The 18,054-nt window shown below is 36.9% G+C and overlaps 1 protein-coding gene across 2 annotated transcripts in view; it reads left to right on the top strand.

The window, feature by feature from the left end:
- Positions 1-18,054, top strand: part of ARHGAP20 (Rho GTPase activating protein 20) — an 80,674-nt gene that overhangs the window by 33,893 nt on the left and 28,727 nt on the right. For both annotated transcript variants that reach the window (XM_084893675.1, XM_084893674.1), the window contains exons 3-5: positions 6,267-6,431; positions 11,155-11,304; positions 16,937-16,978. In XM_084893675.1, coding sequence (XP_084749801.1) covers positions 6,267-6,431; positions 11,155-11,304; positions 16,937-16,978 — 357 coding nt within the window. The remainder of the gene's footprint in view (positions 1-6,266; positions 6,432-11,154; positions 11,305-16,936; positions 16,979-18,054) is intronic.

Raw genomic sequence — 18,054 nt, 5'->3', positions numbered from 1 at the left:
ATTCTCTCCTTTCTTGTAAGTGCTTTCCTGTCAGGTGCTTTTAATTAAGTGAATTCCTAATAGCTATTGTTGAGAAACTTCTGTGTCAAGGCTATTAAAAAGTTATGTAGTTTACTCCCTTTATTGGAAACAATATCTCTGTTTATGGATCTTGCTCTGTTAGTGTAGCTGTTTATTAGTGTTCTCTATCATTCACACTTTCCCTCCATATTGCTATTCTGACTTTGCTTATTTAATGGTTTGTTTTCCTTGCTCTTTAAATATTAGCATCATTGATATAAGATTGTTGTTCTCATTATGTCCATATACTGCCTGTTCCAGCCAGCATTTTGGTTATAATTTAAAGGTTTAAAGGTTCTCTTTTGTGTTTTTCTTGCTTTAAGGCCCTGCTTATTTTATTTTTCCAGTTATTCATTCATATAAGCGATAAGCCCTTAGCCTAGCTTAGTTCTTTTTGATCCTGGTATTAATATGATCACTAAGCTCTATTCTATAATAGCAAGTCAGAATTTAGACTGTATAATATGGGCTACATGATGCATCATTTAATCATTGATGCTAATTTGGAAATGGAAATTATAGTACATATTGCAATCAACCACACCATGTTATGATCTCTATATAGAGTTTTCTTTGATCATTTGAATGTGATTTTATTTATATGATTTCTATAGAAATGTAATAGTACATTTTCATCCCATCAGTAAGACAGATAATTGTTTTAGACTAGAATTCCCTGAAATGTGCTTTGAATGTTGAGATGTTTCAGGTATGAATATCTAATGGACAAATTTTTATTGCTGAGTAAGATAGAATTTTGATGTTGATAGTGTGTGTTTTTTAGCTTCATTTCAGTAATCTCTTTTTGTTCTTCTAATTTATTCTCTAAGACTCACTAAGGTTGCCTTTATACAGGTAAGATAGAGTTCTAACCTGACATATCTTTATAACCAGGTAGGGTAGAACAAAAACTAGATCTTGAATGCTAGAATAATGAGTTGAGCTTACTCTTTAGACAGTGCACATGCCATGATCACTAATAATATGCATCAGAAAGATTAATTTGAAAGAAGTAAGAAGTGAGTAGCATAGATTGAAGAAGAGAGAGCAAGGAAGTACAGAGTTCAGTTGGGAGTTCATTGCAAACCACAGTAGAGGTTATGAGGATCTATGCTCAGGGGATTTTATTTTGTAGTTAAATACCCTGTAAACATTCAGATGTGATTTTATGTGGAGAATGAAAGAAAAAGAGCCAAGCTGGTGGGAATGGAATGATCCAGCTGCTGTAGAAATAATTCAGTGGTCCCTCAACATAGAATGACTATATGATCCAGCATTTCCACTCCTGGGTACATACTAAAAAGAAACAACAATAGATGTTCAAACAAAATATGTACATGAGTGTTTATAGCAGCATTATTTACAATGGCCATAAGATTGAAACAATCCAAATGCCCTAATAAATCTAATTTATTTACCCCATTGAGCACATAGGCTAGCCAACCCATAAACATGCAGGTACTCAGCAAACATTTGTTGGATAAAAATAAGTAAGTGAATTTTAAAAGATTAAGTAATAATTCTGTATTCTTTTTCTTAGTCAATTCTATCTTCATCTCAACCTCCACAACTGATCAATTTGCAAATTTTATCTATGTTTTAATATCTCTCAAATACGTTTTTTCTGTGTCTTCTTTCCTCTTCTCACTGCCAACTCAGTTCCATGATATTTCTTGCCTAAGATTACTGCAATAAATTCCTAAAGGTTTTCCTTCCTCTAAGCTTGCCTTTCTCTTTTCTTCAGAGTATTACAAAACACAGTATCTTGCTTAAAACGTTGCAGTGCTTTCCCATAAAACCTGAATGTGATAGGAAAAACAGCCATCTGCTGCTGCCCTTCCCCAGGCCCTGCCACTCTGCCTTCAGGCTCCCACAGTAAGGAAGCATGCCACACACAGTTGGTGTGCTGCTTTCCACTGAGACTGCTCTCAGCCTTCCTTGATCTGCCCAGCCTTTAAGACTTGGGTTCCTTCAAGAATCTTTCCTAGCCAGGCTAGTCTCAGATAGGGGCTCCTTGTTTTGCTCTTCTCTGTGCCCCTGGTACTACTCTGCATTTTTTTTTATCACTTGCTTCACTAGTTTCTCACTGTGCTTACTTGTCTGATTCCCATATCACATTGCTAACTAATTCCTTGAGACTACGGACTACATGGCAGATACCCAGTAAAGGCATCCCTGATCACTATTACAAATAATTAATTACAAGGTGATCATACATTCAATATACGTTGAGTGAAAATACTTAAGAGCTTCAAGGTAGGACATAAGAATCAAATATTCAACAGAGCCCAGGCTGGGTGGCTCAGTGGGTTGGAGCATCATCCCATCCAACTAAAGGTTGTGAGTTTGATTTGTGGTCAGGGCACATACTAGGTTGTGGGTTCTTTGATCCCCAGTCAAGGTGTTTGCAGGAAGCAACTGATCAATGTTCCTCTCTCACATCAATGTTTTTCTCTCCCTTTCTCTCTCTCTAAAATCAATAAAAGCATAACCTTGGGTGAAGTGTTTTTTGTTTTTTTTAAAAAAAGAATTTAACTGAGAGAAAATTTTCATGGAAGAGATGGCATTTGGAGTGAGCAGGTTTTATCTACTACTTGTCATCCTAATCATTCATTGATTTCCATGTGTAAATATAGACATTTCCACGAAGTATTCTATTCTGTATTTTAGTTTCTTTTGTGATTTAAGATGAAGCAACACCGCCTCTAAAATTGTACCTAAACGTGGACTTGCTTTTAGGATAAGCCTCAGTAAAAACTATGAAGAGATATTACTGTGGGTGAGTTTTATGGGAACTATTATCTAGTTTTAATTTGAAATGATTAAGACCCTAAGACACCCTTTTGCCTTTCAGAAATAGCTTCACAAAACTATTTTAAAATGTAATGTTAACACATAAGAAGCCCACAGGTTAATTCTTAGACTGCTTGTATTCGTTACTTCATTTTAGTGCTCTGTTCATTATAACTTGTAAATCCTAATCAGGCTATACTGAGAGGCTAAATAGAAGGTTATACTCTTACTCTCCTCCCTATTTCCATACTCTAAGACACTAAAATAAACACATCTACTTTGCACTCAGAATAAAAACAAACACATCAGAGTCACATAATTGAGAAATACATTTGTAAGTAGCAAACACTGATTAAGATTGTAGTTTTAAAAAGCACAAAGGTTATTTGTGTTTTTGTTTTCTCCTACAAACGAATTTTTTATTTTTAAATTATGTGAGTACTGACATGTTTAGTTTTATTCACGTAAATTCTACTGCATGAGTGGTGAGGCATTTTAAACCAATGCTTAGGTTGCTTTAGTTGTGAGGTATCTCTTATCATCGTTGTATGTAGGTCTTTAAAATGTATGTTAATAAATCCATACTGAAAGAGAAAAATATTTAAAACTCATATGGGATTCTTCCCCTCATCCCCTCTCCCCAGACCACCACCACCAACTCTACTTATTTGAAAGTGTTATTATGAGATGGAAAATGAGTTAGTATATATAAAAATTCTTTGAGATTGCTTTAAAATATAAACCCTTTTTTAAAAGCTTAATTAACCTTTGGTCTATGCTAACCCCAATCAAAAAAAATTAATTCACTAATTGCTTCAGATTCACCATTATTTACAAGCATTTAAGTGTTTTGGAAGTAACCCCATGGCCCATACAGGCTGCCTGTTTTTTTCATTGAAGTTTTACTGGGTCACAGCCACACCTATACATTTAGGTATTGTCAATGGCTGATTTTCTGTTACAATAGCAGTTCAATTTGACAACTGAGACCATATGAGCCATGAAACCTAAAATACTTATTATCAGACCCTTTGAGTAATAATTTGAGGATCCATGGTTTCAATTATACTGCTAATGTTTTATCATTATAATAAAAAAGAAGTTACTTATTAAATAACTAAAATAAAAACGCAAAAAATTACTTTTCCCCTGTCAGGCAATTAAAAACTAAAGCTATGTAAAATGCTATGTTGTCCGTTCCTTCATCTATTTATTATGTGCTAGCCTGGTTCTTACTCAGTTTGCATAAGAACAAGTGAAATTTCATTCTTATTTTCTATAAATTTGAAATCACTACATGATAAAAGATACCATGATGCCTCTTCCTGCTCCCCCATACCAAAAGAATTTGAAATAGTAGAAAGGATTTTTTAATCTGTGATGGTGAATATGGACCTTTTCTCTATGCTTAGTTCCCATTCATACTATCAAATATAGAAATTCCCTTTCCCCCTTTTTTTTAATTGATTGATATACTTTTCTTGTTATTCACTTATACATCTCATTAAATTATACATAGCATGTACTTACTTAGTCATTAATGAGCATAATGAAATTTACATATTAGGAGAGGTAGCTTATAGCTCAAAAAACACAGGGAGTGATATAACAACTCTGAGAAGTTCAACTTTTCTGAAGTAGAAATATATGCTACTTATACTTCAATTCACAGTTGTAAAATTTTAGAATGTTACAACCAGAATGTGTATGGAGTCAAAAGTAGTTCTCTAACTTCAATGAGCATTAAAATCATCTAAATGGCTTCTTAAAATACAGAATGATGAGCCAGCCCTCCAGAGTTTCTGATTCAGGAAGTCTGAGGTGGGCCAAAGAATTTGCATTTTTATTAAGAAAATATTGATGCTGATACTACTTGGGGGAGACCATACTTCATGAGCACCTATATCACAGGAAGGGATGGCTGACCAGGCATTACCTCAGAGAGGGATCAGGACAGTGTATGGTTTGCTTTTAGCAAACCCAGGGGAGATCAGACATTGTGGCCCATATATTCAAACCCAGAAACAGAACTAAGCCAGACCTACTAAGCCCCATGTACTGTTGCTGATTGTGAACCAGGTACTTGGGATGGCAGGACATGGCCTCTTACACCCTATACTTTGATGGAGAGCCTGAAAAATTATGACTCCATTTATATGAAATTCCAAACGAGGCAAAACTAACCTTCAGTTGGGGGGAGGGGAAATCACAAAAGTAGTGATCGCCTTGAGGGTGATAGCATAGGGATTGACTTTTGTAAGGAACTTGAGGGATTTGGGGGCTGATCAAGGAAAAGGATATATGACCATTGGAAAGGTTGCATGAGAAAGAAAGTCCCTCACAGCATGAGACTATCTAGAGGTTTGTGGCCAAAGGGCCACCATCTGTAAGGGGAGGAGGGCAGGGAGTCCCTGAGGTGATAGAGATTGAAGAGGGGTCTCTGGAGATCACAGGTCTAGATGAAGTTGCTCAGTAGCAAGTTCTGGGTCTCTGGGTCACAGAGCTCCAAAGGGTGGTAGTGATGTGGCATCTTACAACCATAAGGCTTTATCTCATCAATGGATAGTAAATGTTGGGCATAGTTTTGTGGAGTAGGCAATGCAGGCAAGCTATAAATGGCTAAAAATCTGTCTGTGTGGGCTAGTTTTAAAAATAATTGGGTGTATGAAAATTTGAATTTGGTGCCAGCAGATTTTATAGCTAATGGGTCTCAGTCTGCAGTGAAGAAATAACCCAGGAACCAGTACATAGATGTCATCATCAGCTAATTTACATAATAACTGAGAAGGAAGAAGAGGAAATTGTTTGGAGAGGTAATAATGTTCTCCATCTTGTGAGGGTTTAGATCATACAGGTGAATACATTTATCCAAACGCAGTGAATATACACCTGAAATATGTGCAATTATTGTGCATACATTTTGTTCAAGGTTTCGTGTACATTTTTTTATTTTATTTTTATTAAATTTATTGAGTTAACATTGGTTAATAATATAATATAGTTTTTTCATTACAAATACTCAACTCTAGTTAATGATGAATATGCTGACGTATTTAAAGGGAAATGTACTGCTGTATGCAGACTACACTGAAATGCCAAAAACAAAATGGATCAATGAGTAGACAGAAGGACAGATGGTTGGATAAGTATATCAAAGCAAGTATAGAATGTAGGTTGGGGTGTACCTGCGTTTATTATAAAGCTTCAGCTTTGCTTTATGTTTGAAAAATTGCACAATGAAATGTTATAAAGACTACTGCGTGGAGATAGACTGGGAGACCAGTTGGAAAACTAAGCCATCGCATTAAAAAATGTATAGAACTTGTATTTCTTGACCAACTCTAAGCTATAATTTGATAGAGAGTCCTATGCGTGATCATTTCACTAAGGGTCTGTGGTGTTGGCTGTTGCAGGGACAGTCCTTCTACCAGCATGGACACGGGTGCCTTTCTGTCATCATCTATATGCTCCAATAGGACTCTGCTAATTGATGGCCGAGTAGAACTCAAACGAGGCCTGCAAAGGCAGGAGCGGCATCTTTTCCTGTTCAGTGATCTGTTTGTTGTGGCCAAAAGCAAGTAAGTATACCCTGCACTCGCCCAGTTACCGTTATAAAATTGCACTTCCACCGAAAAAGAAACCTTCCGGGTCAGAGCTCACTGTAAGAATGTCTGGGTTCCATTACCGTAGCTACTATCTGAAGGGAGTTTTATGTTTGCTTTGTTTTTGCCAAATAACATTTCAACTGTTTATTCATTCAACAAGTGCTCATTTAAGTCCCCCTCTCTGCATAAACATGGAAGACATAGTGAAAAATATTATCGGTATGGTCCCTGCTCTTTTTTGCCACATTCATTCTAATGGTTTTGGGAGGGCAGTAATTACAGATGGAAGTTAGTGCTATGAATAAAATAGGGTGCTACATGAAGTAAAAACTGGATACACGTTAGGTAGGTGTAGTCAGGGTGGGGAGAATCATTGAAGGATGAGAAGAAACAGCCATTCAGATATTAGGAGGATGAGCAGTCTAGGAAGAAGGAAGGCCAGGTGCAGAGGTCAGGGGGAAGCTTGGCCCTTGGAGGAGTTAAAAGAAGGCCTCTGTGTGTAACTGGAGCACAGTGGGCAGGAGGAGAGTAGTCTGAATTGAGATTGGAGACATAGACAAGGATCAGGTTATCAGGACCTCTGGCAATAGATATTCGTTATCTATTGCCATTAACAAATTACCCCAAGATATAACAGTAGTTTAACTACAAACATCCCATACAGTTTCTCTGAGTCAGGAATCTGGGAGTGGTTTCGCTGTGGTTCTGGCTCAGGGGGTCTCATGAGGTTGCAGTCAAGCTGTCAACCAGGGTTACAGTCATCTCAAAGTTCAACTGGAGCTAGAGTCCACTTCCTGGCTCACTCATGTGAATGCTGGCAGGCCTCAGCTCCTCAGTGCTATCAACCTAACACTGTAGTTGTTCTCCACGTGGGTCTCCATAGGGCTGCTCATAACATGGTATTGCTTCCATGGAGAGAAATATCCAAGAGAGTGAGGAAGAGAGTAGGCAAGTGGGCTGACTTTGGAAGCGGCATACCTGATGGATTCTATGGGCCCACAGAGACCGTTGGCACCCTGTGGAAGGGAACTGCTCCAGGGCGTGAATATCAGGAAGCACAGCTCACTGGGGGCCATCTTGGAGGCTAGGTACCATAAAAGCTATGGTGCAGAGTTTGTATTTTACTCTAGAAGATTTATGGTAGTAGTATGATGTGGTTCTTAGTTCTAAAATATTGTTCTGGCTATGATAGTTCACGGTGGATTAGAGAACAGGCACAGGGAGAAGCAGAGGCTGGACAGGAGGTTATTGTAGTCGCCTTGAGGAGAGGCAATGAGGTCTTTATATGAGGAAATGGCACTTCAATGGGGGATATAGACATATTTAGAATATACTTTAGAGGTTACCAAAATAATTAATTTTTCACTCAATGCTAAATGCCAATGCGATTAACACCCAGCCTAGAACATGGTGGCTGCTACTTGTTTCATCCCTTATTCTTCTCATTGATTATGAAATATCATAAAAGATAACAGCATTTTAACAAATCTAAGTCATTAAAGAGTCTTTTAGTCAGAGAGTGGTAATCACTTTTTTTCTACTATCTGCACTCTCGCATCTAAGTTATGCCATGTGTTATAAATAAGACATGGGCATGGCCAAATACTAATTTTGTAAAGCACTGTATTTCCTCAGTGATATTTCTCTCTCATCAGTTTTTCTATCCCTCCCCCTTCCTCTCTCTCTGTAAAGAAATAAATAAAATATATATTAAAAGACTGAAAATAGAGAAGTTGACGGAAACTTCTTGGAAATATCCTCCCATCCAGGGCTTTTGATAGATGCATAGTATTTAAGAGGGTAAATAAGACCAGGAGTCCACATTGCTCAGATTCCAGCTCTGCTAATTAAACTGTTTGAATTTTGTCAAGTGTCTTAATCTGTCCATGACTCCATTTCTTCTTTCTTTCTTTCTTTTTCTTATTCCTCACTTAAGGATATTTTCCATTGATTTTTAGAGAGAGTGGAAGAGAGAGGGAAAGATAGAGAGAAATATTGATGTAAGAGAAACACATTGATTGGTTACCTCCTTTACTTGCTCGACCAGGGCCCAGGCCAGGGAGGAGCCTGCAACCAAAGTACATGCCCTTCACTGGAATTGAACCCAGGACTCTTCAGTTAGCATGCTAATGCTCTATCCACTGAGCCAAACTGTCTAGAGCCATGATTCCATTTTTTATCTCTAAAATGTTTGAGGATTACACTAAATAATATATGTAAAGTGTTTATAATAATGTCTGGCACATAATAAAATTTTAATAATATTAGCCATTAGAATGGAAACCATTCTTTCTACCTTTAGACACCTCCTTCTTTTATATCAGGAAATGGATAATCTTGGATCTTATTGATGTAGGGAAAGAATTGTTGGAATAACTTTTTTTAGGTCAATAGATGTGGCAGTTCCCACAAGGTATCTGAACTAGCCTATATAATAAAAGCCTAATATGCTAAGTGTCCAGTTGACAGGTCAGCCGTTCAACCATAATATGCTAATGATATGCTAAGGCTGCTCAACCAAACACAATGACATGCACTGACCAACAAGGGGCAGACAGTTGACCAGTTGACCAGTTGCTATGATGTGCGCTGACCACCCCAGACATTCTGATCGGTAGGTTAGCTTACTTCTGGGGTCTGGCTGATAAGGACTGAGCAAAATGGGCCAGACAAGCCCTAGAAACACCCCCCTTCCCTCCGTGGTCCCTCCCTGGCTGGCCAACCTCCCACATCTCTCCCCAGCCCTGATCGTGCACCAGTGGGGTGCCTCGGCCTAGCCTGCACCCTCTCACAATCTGGGACCCCTTGGCAGATGTCAGAGAGCTGGTTTTGGTCTGATCCCACTGGCCAGGCCCAGGGACCCCACAGCTGCACAAATTTGTGCACTAGGCCTCTAGTCTAATATAAAAAAAGACCTGCATTAGAAAACATGAAATGCATTAAAACGTTTCCCTCTAAAATATTAGTTTTATATTACCTAAATAGTTGCCATCAAGAAATAAGATTTTAGTTCAGCTGGTGTAGCTCAGTGGTTGAGCGTTGATGTATGAACCAGGAGGTCATGGTTCGATTCACAGTCAGAGCATATGCCGTGTTGCTGGCGATCCCTGTTATGGAGCTTGAAGGAGGCAGCCAGTTGATGATTCTCTGTCATCACTGTTGTTTCAATCTCTCTCTCCCTCTCCGAAATCAATAAAAATATTTCTTTTTAAAAAGAAATAAGATTTTTTTTAAAGATTTTATTTTCAATTGAATATTTAATTAAAAAATCAAAAGATACATAACAATAGGGTAAAAATATTGAAATGATATATAGAAGGAAGGCATTATGCTAGCAGACACTCTTACACTTAAGTGTACCATACAGAAAGCATATGAGGCTTTGAATCTAGATTACCTTCATGTATAGTTCCAGCAAAATCCTTTTCCATTTTATCAATACTACTGAATAGTTTTAGCTCTAACTATTCCTTGAGGAGCCCTGGCCAGAATGGCTCAGTTGGTTGAACATCATCCCCTGCACCAAAAGGTTATTGGTTCAATTCCCGGTCAGGGCACCATGCCCAGGTTGTGGGTTCAGTCCCCAGCTGGAGTGCATACAGAAGGCAACTAATCAATGTTTTTCTCTCACATTGATATTTCTCTCTCTCCCTCCCTTTCTTCCTCTCTCTTTCTAAAAATCTGTAAAATTGTATTTTTTTAAAAAAAATAGTCTATGAGGAGTTTTAGGAATACTTTCATATGAAATATCTTTTATTTTATTTAGCTTTTAGTGTTTCCAAAAATGGTTCTGAATGATAAGAAGTAGCCAACTTTCCCTTGACATTCTCTTTATTCTTCCCAGTGCCTGCTAACTATTTCATTCTTAGGTCCATTATAAGCATTAAATATGTGAATTAGGTCAAGTGATATGATGGTGTCAATATCAAGTTCTCAAGGAGATTAGGTAGAAATTGTCAAAAAGCAATTTCATTATCAACTTAAAGTAGATCACCTTCTGGGTCCCCAGAGATAAATGTTAATTCTGTTAGCTCTACTTAACTATAATACTTTCTGGCCTCTTTTATCCAGTTTAATTTAGGGTCTGTTTTTAGGCTAGTTTTTAAATTTTAGCCAGAATGTAAGAGGAAATGGTATTAACAAATCCTTAAGGAAATCTAAAATAACCTTTGCTTCTAAAGAGTAGAAAGTCTTGTAACCACTTAGATTGAAATGCATTGTAAATGCCTCTAGTTAATTTCAGGTTATAGATTTTTAGTATATCTCTGTTGAGGTGAAAATTTTCTAAATATTTTAATAAATAACATGTATCTGAATTTTTTATTCAAGTACTCAAATATTTTTGCAAGTAAGCAAATTGTAAATAAGAAATGAATTAATTTTTTATAACAGCAGTAAATTTAAAATTGGGATTTCCACCCAAACGCAGTGATCAACATTCTGAAAAATAATGTAGCCAGCAAAAAATAAATGCAGACATGAGGACTAATATACATCATGTTTCAAAGGCATTTTGGGGAGAGGGTAGCCAACCATTTTCCAATTTACTGTGGTAAGAAACACTGAAGATAAAAACAATGAATAAGACATACTTTGTCTCCTTGATTAGTTTAAGCTATTCTCATCACAAATTCAGAAACGCTCATAAAATTTAAGAGAAAAAAATAATAAGTCCTGTCTGATTGTATCGTTTCAGATATAACAACAACTTTAAGATAAAATATAAAGTTAAACTGAGTGACATGTGGACGGCAAGCTGTGTGGATGAAGTGGGAGAAGGCAACACCGATCCCATGAAATCATTTGTGATGGGCTGGCCCACGGTGAACTTTGTGGCCACCTTCAGGTAAGAGCAGAGCTTGTGCACGGGTTAGCTACTACAAAATACAGCCTTACTATGTAATTTCTAGATGGAGAGGAAAAAATTAAATCACTTTTTTTCCTAAATGTTTAAAGCAATATATTTTATTCTGATTAGGTTATTCTGAAGTCAATGACTCATCTTTTGATATACCCCCAAATAAAGACACTTGTAGACCATATGTTTCTCCCAAAGATATTTTTATTAACATACATGAGAAGTAATGGTAAATATTGAGAACTCTAGGAGTCATTTGTCTTGTTTGAGTAGTGATTTCCAAAGGGGCTCTAGGGAAACACTTTCAGGGCTACGAGAGAGGAATAGAGTATCAGAGCTCAAGGACCCCTCTCCAACATCCCCTCTCCTAATGTTTAAGTATTATTGTACATATTGTGCTTTTTGAGTTGGACTTTTCAAATCACTGAAATAAATCTTCACCGAAAGAAGTTTTATAAAATAGTCTAATTACGTTTGAATAAATGCCTGATATTCCCAAATTTTCTAAAGAAATTATTTCTAACTATTGAAATGAAATTAATGTCATGATATAAATGGGTACCTGAATTTAACATCACGTTCTGACTTAGTATCTATAGAGATGTGACGGATTAAAAGCAAATTTATTATTAAAGAAGTTAAAAGTTACTTTTCTAAGACTCACACCCTGGCTAGGATAGAGATGTGAATAGAGAACCTTTGTGCTCTTATCATTAACATGCTAACTGGGCACTTTTCAGTGCAGGATGAGCAAGCCAGAATGTGCAGTTGAGATTTTTAACATCTGCACCCGCATGTCCAGTATTTGTTTTACACTTGAGGATGTGGTGTTGCATCACATGCACATACTGTTTTTCTTCTTGCTTCTTCTCACCCCACTACCACCAAACCCCTCAGGCATCATCTTAAAAGCCAGATAACTAAAACCCAAGCTACAAATCTTCAAATAAAGGAAAGGCATGTCATTACATTGGGTTGTGCACTGTTGGCCACCACAAAATTTTAAGAGCTTATTTGGGAGAAACGTGTGTTTTTATCATTTTCTCCATATCTTCTTTTCCATAATGATTTCTCTAGATCTTATCATTTTTAATTGCTTGATCTCCTTGGAGTTATAGTGAAAGGAAGCAATTTAGAGTGAGGGGGTGGGACTGCATGACATCTTTAATCGACGAGTTCCCCTAAAATTTCTTTTAAGAAGAATTGAAAATATACAAGTCAATCTTAATAAATTAACCTGACATACTTCATACTTTATAATTTTTAAAGTAATATATGCTGTACATTCAAACAATGGAATATTATATAGCCAAGAGAATGCGTGATCTAAAACCACATGCAGTAATATGTGTAAGTCTCACAAACTTAATGTTGAATGAAAGAAGCCAGACACAAAATAGTGCATACTGCATGGTTACATTTATGCTAAGTACCAAACAACAAAACTATCCTGTTCTGCCAAGACAGTGGGGGCTAGTGCCTGAAAAGGAGCACATCAGACTTTCCCAGGTGGCTGTGTGTCTCACAGTCTAGGTACTGACCACGTGGGTGTTCCCTGTGTAAAAATTCTTCTCAAGTTGTGCATTTGAGCATTGTACAGTTTTCTCTATGTATTTTATGTGTCAATAAAAAGCTAAAAGTTAAAAAAATAATACTGTTTTTTAAAGGGGCAATTTCCTTTAAGTGTTGTGGGGAAAAAATCTTCTATTTAAGAAAGGAGATTTTCAAAAGGTCTTAAGGCATTATGAAAGGTGAAAATTGCATGTCACTGGTAAAAGATGTAATATACTTCCTGATGACCAGTCCTGGGAGATGGCCATCGAGAAAATTTCTAAGCAAAAAGTTAGAAAGAAATTACAAATATTTGTTAAATATATATTTCTGTAACAAGAAAATAACTAGGGTTTCCAAGTTCTTTAAAAAGTTTAAAAATAAGATTTTAAAAGCTAGTGAATAACAAGACCATACAGAAATAAACTTTAAATTGTCTTTATCTTTAGGACTTCAAAAAATATTAATCAATACTAGTTTAGTGGTAAATGAGCTGATTTTACTCAAAAGACTAGAGTAATTAAATTTTCTATGCACACCCACGGCGGGTTGAGCAGTGCCTTCATTGTGAGAGCAGAGTCAGGCCTGGCACTGCCACCATGACACCTGGTAATGGTGTGGCTAGCCCTGCCCTTCTACCACGAGGGCCTGCTCCTTGCTGGTCACTCCCCTCCATTCACTGCCTTCTCCTCACCATACCACACACCCCATTGTAAATGGAGGCAGTGGTAGTACTGCAGCATTCTGAGCAGCAGCAATCACAGCAACTGGACACCAACTGCTGGGACCAGGTGGACTTGAAAGCCCCCAGGCCAGGCCCATGCAGCGCCCATGCCCTCTTGGCAGTCATGGCCCAGTGTAAACACCTCAGCAGGGCCTTCAGCCAGCAACTCCATGTAAACACCAAACCCTTCATCCCAACATCCACCTAGCTGATTCCTACCATCCTGCAGTCAGGCCCAGCCTCTGCCACCCACAGCTGGTAGCCTCCACCAACAAACACAGAGCCAGCAGCTGAGGGAAGCCCTTCAGCACCTGTGGAACCTTCACAATAAGAACAGCAATTGTGTGAAGGTTCAAATTCAGCTGTTAGCATGCAACTTCCAGAACTTGTTATAGAAAATGGAGAGCCAGAAATGTCCCCAGAAGAATCGTGGGAGCACAAAAAAGAAATCAGAGTCAAGGGAATGGTTCCTTGGGAAATGGGAGGCCCCAAGGAAATATCCAAGAAATGATGGAGGAGGAAGAGGAAATACAAAAACCTAAGTCTGTGGTTGCAGTCACAGGTGCTCATAAAGAGAACATGTATATGTAGTATTTTTTTAATTTTATTTTTAATGTATTGATTTATTTATTTATTTATTTTTATTTTTTTGGCAATGGTAAGATATGTATATGTAGTATTCATTGGGCACATAGATGCTGGCATTAGAGGGGTCAATCATTAGAGAAGAGATAATGTATTTAACTAGAATGGTTGACAAAAGGACACTTGAGAACTATGAAAGAGAAACTAAAGAAAAAATAAAACAGGGAAAGATGGTACTTGTCTTGGGCCTTAGATACAACTCTGGAGGAAGAAGATAAGGGTAAAGCTGTAGAAGTGGGTCATGCCTATTTTGAAACTGAAAAGAAGCATTTCACAATTCTAGATGCCCCTGGCCACAAGTGTTTTGTCCTAGATATGGGTTGTGGTGTTTCTCAAGTTGATTTGGTTGTATTGGTCATCTCTACCAGGAGAGGAGAGTTTGAAACTGGATTTGAAAAAGGAGGACAGACAAGAGAACATGCAATGTTGGTCAAAAAAATAAAAAATAAAAAATACCCAGCAAGTCTAAAACACTTAATTGTGCTTATTAATAAGATGGATGATCCAATAATGAATTGAAACAATGAGAGATATGAAACCATAAAAAAGAATCAGTCAGAAATGAAGGATACACTATGAAATGAAGAATAAGTTACAGAGAATCACCAGTAGAATAGATGAAGGAGAGGACCAAATCAGTGATTTGGAAGATAAAGAAGAAAACACCCAATCAGAACAACACAAAGAAAAAGAATACATAAAAATGAGGGTAGTTCAGAAGCATCTGAGTTAACTTCAAGCATACCAAGCTTCACATCATGGGGCTGTCAGAAGAGAGAAAACAAGGAATTTATAACCTATTTGGAAAAATAATGATGGGAAATTTCCTTAACCTGTGAAGAAAATAGTCATACAAGTCCAGGAAGCACAAAGACTCACAAAGAAGATGAACCCAAAGAGGCCCCCACCAAGACACATCATAATTAAAATGCCAAAGATTAAAGACAAAGAAAATCTTAAAAGCGGCAAGAGAAAAGCAATTAGTTACCTCCAAGGGAGCAGCTATAAGACTGTCAGCTGATTTCTCAACAGAAACTTCACGGTCCAGAAGGGAGTGGCATGAAATATTCAAAGGGAGACAAAGCAAGGACCTATAACCAAGATTATTCTACCCAGAAAAGCTATCATTTAGAATCTAAAGACAGATAAAGAGTTTCTCAAACAAGAAAAAGCTAAAGGAGTTTATTACCACAAAACCAGTATTACAAGAAATGTTCAATGGTTAAGAAGAAGAGGAGGAGGAACTCAAAAAATATGAATAATAAAATGGCAATAAATATATATCAACAATTATTTTAAATGCAAATGGATCGAATGTTCCAATCAAAATACATACGGTGGCTGAATGGATAGCAAAGCAAGACCTTTATTACATATGCTGTCACTTCTGATTAAAAGACACACAAACTAAAAAGAATAGAGAAAGATATTTCATGAGATGAAAATGAAAAGCCAGGATAGCAATACACCAGACAATATAGCTACCAAAACAAAGGCTATAGCAAGAGACAAAGACCAGCAATTTCACAAAAGATGAATTAAAAAGACATAAACATACATTTATAGGTTCGTTGCAGCATTATTTACAATAGCCACAATATGGAAGCAACCTAATTATTTATTAATAGATAAATGTATAAAAAATAAGTAATGCACATATGATACAATGGAATATGACTCAGCCATTTTTAAAAAATGAAATATGCAGCAACATGGAGAGACCTAGGGGTATTGTCTGAGTGAAATAAGTCAGAGAAAGAAAAATGCCATGTGATTTCACTTACATGTGAATCTATAAGACAAAATAAATGAACAAACAGAACAGCAGACTCACCAATACAGAGAATATTTTTTAACAGTTGCCAAACAGGAGGGGAATTGGGGGATGATTGAAAAAAGTGAAGGGATTAAGAAGTACAAATTGGTAGTTACAGAATAATCATGTAACTATAGCATAGAGAATATATTCAAAATATTGTAATAACTATGCATGGTGTCAGATGGATTTATCTAGGTGATCATAGTTATATAAATGTCTAATCACAGGGATATACACCTGAAACTAATATAATATTGTACATCAACTGTAATTAAAAAATTAAAAAATATTTAAAGAAAAATAGAATAAAAGTTTTAGATGTATTTATTTACTAAATTACAATTCTACTATATGTATGAAGAAATAAATGCTGCTTTTCCTGGCAAAAAAAAAAAACACAACTGGTTTCTTGGCTATTCGTATGCCAAATTTCTCTTTAATCTCTTTAATCTCAAGTTAAGCATACATTCTGTTTGGATGGCACTTATCACTACCAGACACTCTGAGATAATTAGCCCTGTTTCACAGATGTGGAAACTGAAGCTTAAAAATGTTACGTGATTTGCCCATCATCATATAGTTTACGTATGTCCTTGAAATCAGATGCTTGGATTTTAATTCAAGTGCTCTTTCCACTATAAGAGTGCCACTTGTAGAAGAGTCATAAAGTAAGAAAATTGGTCTTTCTTGGGTCCAGGAGGTTTTAATAAAACTGTACTTGACTGTACAGTTTTTCCTAACAGGGAGTTTCACTTCAGAGGCAAGGTTGCAGTAGTTTGCAGCTACGTCAGTAACAGCAGGCTGTGGATAGTTCATTGACTTAAATATGTTAGCATAAGTATTTTATGAGGTTTAATTTTTCTCTCCCCTTTTATTTGCAGTTCCCCAGAACTGAAAGACAAATGGCTCTCTCTCCTTCAAAGGTATTTCTTCAGTATATATATTTTTTAATATTTAACATAGTTAAATGAATTAAATTCATCTCTGCTAAGACCCCCAAACTCTTCCCCTTTTCCTTAGTAGAAATTGTCCTCAAAATAAGTTGTTATTTAGACTGTGCACTAGCTACTACATACTATAAATGACGTTTTCTCATGACATGTATTTCTTTCTAGAAAGAACATTGAGTCTGGTTACGTCTTTTAGACAAAAATTAGTAATGTGTTCTATCTCTTTTCCTGTCCCCAGCCTATCATTTGGAGCTAACAGTTCCCTCAGAGCATGCATTAAGTTTTCATATATGAAGGGTTTTCTGCTGAGCACCTTAAAATCAATCATTATTCCTACCTTTGAGCGTACTGACTAAAATGATCAATTTAGGTTCATCTCACATTCCCATAGTTCTTCCCTTCATTCTTTCCTCTCTCCCTTCCCACACAATCAGATAACCAAGATTTACCCTCTCCTGGAGAGATAACTGAAAAGTGAAAGACCATTGCTTTGCTTTGGTCTAGTAAACGATTATGTGTTTTTCTGTATATAAGTAAGGTGCTGGGCCTGTCCAGAGGAGGTAGGGAAGCTTTGAGGGTTAAAACATCACCCAGAGACGCCTAAACCTGACTGTGCTTCTCAAACCTCACACTGGAAATGGATCTCCTGTTCTTTTTTGTGCCCATGCCTAATGTCCTGAGAATTTTTCTCTTCCAACCCATAATGTAATCTGAGTTTGCGGAGTCTTTCCATCTGTCTTTTTTTAAAATACCATTATAAGGCCCAACCGGTTTGGCTCAGTGGATAGAGCATTGGCCTGCAGACTGAGGGGTCTCAGGTTCAATTCTGGTCAAGGGCATGTACTAAGTTGCAGGCACATCCCCAGTGCGGGGTGTGCAAGAGGCAGCTGATCGATGTTTCTCTCTCATCGATGTTTCTTCTCTGTCCCTCTCTCTTCCTCTCTGTAAAAAAAATCAATAAAGTATATATTTTTTAAGAATCTGAACCATCACATAAGTCATTTAAAAAAAAAGATACTATATAAGTATATTGAAAAATATTAGCAAAA

The sequence above is a fragment of the Pipistrellus hanaki genome (genome assembly GCF_964339955.1).
Source record: "Pipistrellus hanaki genome assembly, chromosome: 9".
In the NCBI taxonomy this organism is placed as follows: domain Eukaryota; kingdom Metazoa; phylum Chordata; class Mammalia; order Chiroptera; family Vespertilionidae; genus Pipistrellus; species Pipistrellus hanaki.
Note: the sequence above shows the minus strand (reverse complement) of the source record. Positions and strands in the feature narration are given on the sequence as shown.